This window comes from Penaeus monodon, chromosome 19 (assembly GCF_015228065.2).
Source record: "Penaeus monodon isolate SGIC_2016 chromosome 19, NSTDA_Pmon_1, whole genome shotgun sequence".
NCBI lineage: Eukaryota > Metazoa > Arthropoda > Malacostraca > Decapoda > Penaeidae > Penaeus > Penaeus monodon.
Window position 1 is genome coordinate 47924890 of NC_051404.1, and position 1859 is coordinate 47926748.

General features: G+C 48.1%; 1 protein-coding gene across 1 annotated transcript in view; it reads right to left on the reverse strand.

Moving 5' to 3' along the window:
• LOC119585286 (procathepsin L-like) overlaps positions 1-1489 on the reverse strand; it is a gene marked incomplete in the record, with an annotated part of 2528 nt that extends 1039 nt beyond the window's left edge. The window contains 4 exon segments of the mRNA XM_037933958.1: positions 89-280; positions 572-751; positions 867-1019; positions 1356-1489. Of these exon segments, the coding sequence (XP_037789886.1) occupies positions 89-280; positions 572-751; positions 867-1019; positions 1356-1439 (609 nt within the window).
• Positions 1490-1859: the final 370 nt, after the last annotated feature.

A 1859-nucleotide genomic window follows, 5' to 3' on the forward strand; every position in this document is an offset into this window, starting at 1 on the left:
ATGACCACTCTTTATTCCCCTTTGTCACTTTGCACTGCAGAACAAATCATCGATCCTGTTTCTAGCTTCCTTCCCTGCGAGCACTAACCTTGGCCTCATAAGGGTAAGAGTCCTCGGTGTCGATGCCCTTGTTGCTCTTGATGTACCTGAAGGCGTTGTCCATGAGGCCACCGAAGCAACCGAGGTTACCGAAGGAGCCGGAGCAGTCGACGAGGTTCTGCTCGGAGAGGCTCACCAGCTTGCCGTCCTTCAGGAAGTGCTGGCCCTCCAAGGAGCCGGTCTGTGGGAAGCCTTTTCTTTATTGGAACCGAATGACGCAAACTTGTAAAACAACACGAGTTAATTCGTGAGACTACCAGTTCCGAGGTATATGATCTCGGCATTGAGAACAAACGAGTCATTGTTTACGAGATTCTGCATGACAGCGGCCACGAATTCTTTACGACAGAATTATATACTCAATTTTATACAAAATTCACATAATTCTGCGTGACAGAAATAATGGTCTCTGTTACATGTATTCAGCAGGCAAATTTCAGACACGGCCAAGGCACTGCGAAAAAGGACCCACCGTGGAAAAGGCCCAGCAGGAGCCGCACTGCTTCTGGTCCTTGACGGGGGTCACGGCGCCCTTGGTGCGCCAGTCCACCTCATTCGGGAGCGTCTCCTCGTCAGCCCTCACCACGGCTACGGGTCGGCGGCTGGGAGTGGACTTAAAGCCGTTCATGGAGGCCACGATCTCCTCTGTTGTCTTTGCGAAAGGAATAAACGAAACTGGTTATCGCCTAAGGTGTTGCCTTTGTAACTGGATATTCCCATCTGCTGAATTTTACGATGGCGGAAATGGGAGACACAAAGAGACTGACCATGTCGCCGAACTGGTTCATCTGGAGCGTGAAGGTGACCTCGCCGTTCTCGAAGCGGCCGTTGTGGTCGTCGATGAACTGCTGGTTCTGCTCGAACACCGACTGGCGGTAGCGCTCCTCCTGCACGCTGGCGTAGTGGCGCCCATGCTCAGCCTGTGGGAACCCAAAAAACATACCTACTCATATAGCCATCTTTGTCATATCTATTGCTCACCTCACAAGAAATATATTTTGTGTTATAGCAGGATTTCAGTCATCCATATTTGTACACAATTTCCATATCTGTTACAAGGGTCTCATGCACGCTCAGTCCGTCTGCCGGTTGCGTGAGCCTTGAAAGAGTCAACCTCCGCAGGCCTAAAACTCACACCCGCTCTCCTGCCCGAGCACGCCCTATGCCTAGACAACCGAACAGGCTGTCTGAACTTGTATGGAGTATTTCTGAGGGTCTGCGCTTTCCACAGACCTGTTGAATACTTGAGAGCTTACCTTGAATTTAGTCCAGTTGAGCCGAAGAGACGGACTGGCTGCAGCAACAGCCACGAGGCAAGCCAACACTGCCGAGAACTTCATCTAGAAAATAATTTTAGCTAATGAACATGTCAAATAGGAAATTCGTTTTCGCAATTTTTTTAGACTGATATTATATATATTCACTGTACATATATATTTTTTTCACGTTCTACCATGATTTCCCTCGAAATGTTTCAAGTGCCTCACCGTGAGATAATCTGTCAAGAGCCATACATTACGGGACCTTATATGGGGTGAGTGTGAGAAAAGCCATGTGATTCATCATGACAATCTGGCTTTAGTGATGATTTTGAACCGGGTTCTTAGAAGTTACAAAACCAGTGAAACGTGCGGGCGCCCACGTGAACTCACACACACACACATGCCAGCACTTCCTTGTAATTGAATCTTTGCTTCTTCTTCCTTTGTTTAACTATTCACTGAACTACCTATGTATCTGTTTCTCTCTCTCTTCTTCTG